Raw genomic sequence first — 2500 nt, 5'->3', positions numbered from 1 at the left:
AAATGTCAAAGCATTAGGTAGACATAAGGCCTCTGGCCTTTGTTGGGTTACATACTGGACAAGACCAGTTTAAAACACACATGAACACTAGAAATTTGTTAAAGAAAAAAATAATTTTCCCTATATATATTTCCTACACTTGCATTTATTAATGTAATCACACTTACTAACTTTACTAAATGGAAAAACTTTCACCACAACCACAAGTTCCTTTTATATTGGGATTGTTAAAAACAAATTCAGATGACAATTTGTTTTTTACATAGTCCATTTCCGTCCCTAATAAGGTCAGCTGCGCTTTCTTGTCAATGATGACTCGCACTCCTGGAAAGAACAGTTTGAGGCCATTTGAACCGGGAATTCCTTTTCCATGCATATCAATATTCAGTTTAGTAAAACAGGTTTATTTTCTCAAGGTAAAACAAATCATATTCAAGCTTTGCCTTCAGTAATATTAAATAATTATGAAGACAGAAAAATTCTTCTATATATCAAATGCCCATTTATACTAACCATCTTGAACAACTTCCTCGTCAAATTTTCCTTTTTCTTTAGCATAGTCCAAGGTGTAGCTCAGCCCATTACAGCCTCTCTGTCGCACACCAACCTTCAGACCCACCTACACAGAAGGAAAAGGATTAGAGGAATATTTTTTTTAAAGGAATCAGCAGAAAAATTTTACAATTATAGTTTAAAAAACACAAAAATAATGTGGAAAAAAATAGTGCAACTGTAAACCACAAACTTTCAAACATCCTACATAGAACTGAAATTTTATATTTCTATACCATAATTGTCCTTATTTGTGCATGCTGAAGATCTATGCAGATTTTATCAAATGTACATAGATTTATGACATTAACTCCACAAAATATCACTAAAAAATGTCCATTATATATCTTTAGGATTAATAAAAGACTTAACAAATGTTTTTCAAAGGACATGCCTGAACTAAAAATAATGGTGATCATTTATACTTACAGCTTCTGGATTTCTGTCCAGTAGCTCTCTAACCTTGTGAACAGCAGTTTGGGTCTGTAAATATAATAATAATAAATAGAAAAGATAATAATCTCTACCACCATTGGCAAGCAAGAAAGCTCAATGACATTATGATAAAACAAAACAAAACCAACCATTTTTTTGTTGTACAAGTCAAATATTAAGCAACAGTGGTACTCATTCAGTACAGAATTTACTTCAAGGAATCTTTACTTTCCCAACAATACATCAGTGATACTTTAAAATATGTATTTGTTCTGTTAAATCCAACATACATAAATTTAGAAATTGAAATGGAAACATAAATACTCCCTCATGATATTACTAACATAATGCAGCCAAAGTCACCCTATGAGAAACATAAAAATCCCTGCCACTTTTGTTCTACAAAATACTGAAAAGTCTTTTGCTAGTTTTTCTAGTGCCACACTTGCATATCACTGCCTACTTGTATATGTAAAATGGACTACTGTTGGTGTAACTCTACCAAAACATTTTCTAGCTTTGGCCTAGTAACAAATCATGAGCACTTTTGTTTGTCTGTGCCTGAGTGTGTTTGTGTATCTCTGTGCATGCTATATTTAGACAGATAGATATATATACATATACATATATACATAGAGGGAGGGAGGCATTAGTTACACCAGAAAAGCTTTGGATTAATGTAACATATTAACCCTTAGCCTACAATGTGTGTGTGTGTGTGTGTGTGTGTGTGTGTGTGTGTGTGTGTGTGTGTGTGTGTGTGTGTGTGTGTGTGTGAGTGAGTGAGTGAGTGAGTGAGTGAGTGAGTGAGTGAGTGAGTGAGTGAGTGAGTGAGTGAGTGAGTGAGTGAGTGTGTGAGTGTGAGTGTGAGTGTGAGTGTGAGTGTGTGTGTGTGTGTGAGTGTGAGTGTGTGAGTGTGAGTGTGAGTGTGAGTGTGAGTGTGAGTGTGAGTGTGTGTGTGTGTGTGTGTGTGTGTGTGTGTGTGTGTGTGTGTGTGTGAGTGTGAGTGGGTGGGAGTGTGAGTGTGTGTGTGTGTGTGTGTGTGTGTGTGTGTGTGTGTGAGTGTGAGTGTGAGTGTGAGTGTGAGTGTGAGAGTGAGAGTGAGTGTGTGTGTGTGTGTGTGTGTGTGTGTGTGTGTGTGTGTGTGTGTGTGTGTGTGTGTGTGTGTGGATGTGTGTGTGTGTGGATGTGTGTGTGTGGATGTGTGTGTGTGTGTGTGTGTGTGTGTGTGTGTGTGTGTGTGTGTGTGTGTGTGTGTGTGTGTGTGTGTGTGTGTGTGTGTGTGTGTGTGGATGTGTGTGTGTGTGTGTGGATGTGTGTGTGTGTGTGTGGATGTGTGTGTGTGTGTGTGTGTGTGTGTGTGTGTGTGTGTGTGTGTGTGTGTGTGTGTGTGTGTGTGTGTGTGTGTGTGTGTGTGTGTGGATGTGTGTGGATGTTTGTGTGTGTGTGGATGTGTGTGTGTGTGTGGATGTGTGTGTGTGTGTGGATGTGTGTGTGTGTGTGGATGTGTGTG

General features: G+C 38.0%; 1 protein-coding gene across 1 annotated transcript in view; it reads right to left on the bottom strand.

Annotated features, from left to right (window-relative positions):
* Nucleotides 1–2500, bottom strand: part of LOC125026595 (iron-sulfur cluster assembly 1 homolog, mitochondrial-like) — a 4448-nt gene that overhangs the window by 257 nt on the left and 1691 nt on the right. The window contains exons 2-4 of the mRNA XM_047615155.1: nt 982–1035; nt 514–619; nt 1–324 (exon numbers count right to left, since the gene is read on the bottom strand). The exon at nt 1–324 is cut by the window's left edge and continues 257 nt beyond it. Coding sequence (XP_047471111.1) covers nt 176–324; nt 514–619; nt 982–1035 — 309 coding nt within the window. The 3' untranslated portion in view covers nt 1–175. The remainder of the gene's footprint in view (nt 325–513; nt 620–981; nt 1036–2500) is intronic.

The sequence above is a fragment of the Penaeus chinensis genome, chromosome 6 (assembly GCF_019202785.1).
Source record: "Penaeus chinensis breed Huanghai No. 1 chromosome 6, ASM1920278v2, whole genome shotgun sequence".
NCBI classification, from domain to species: Eukaryota; Metazoa; Arthropoda; class Malacostraca; order Decapoda; family Penaeidae; genus Penaeus; species Penaeus chinensis.
Note: the sequence above shows the minus strand (reverse complement) of the source record. Positions and strands in the feature narration are given on the sequence as shown.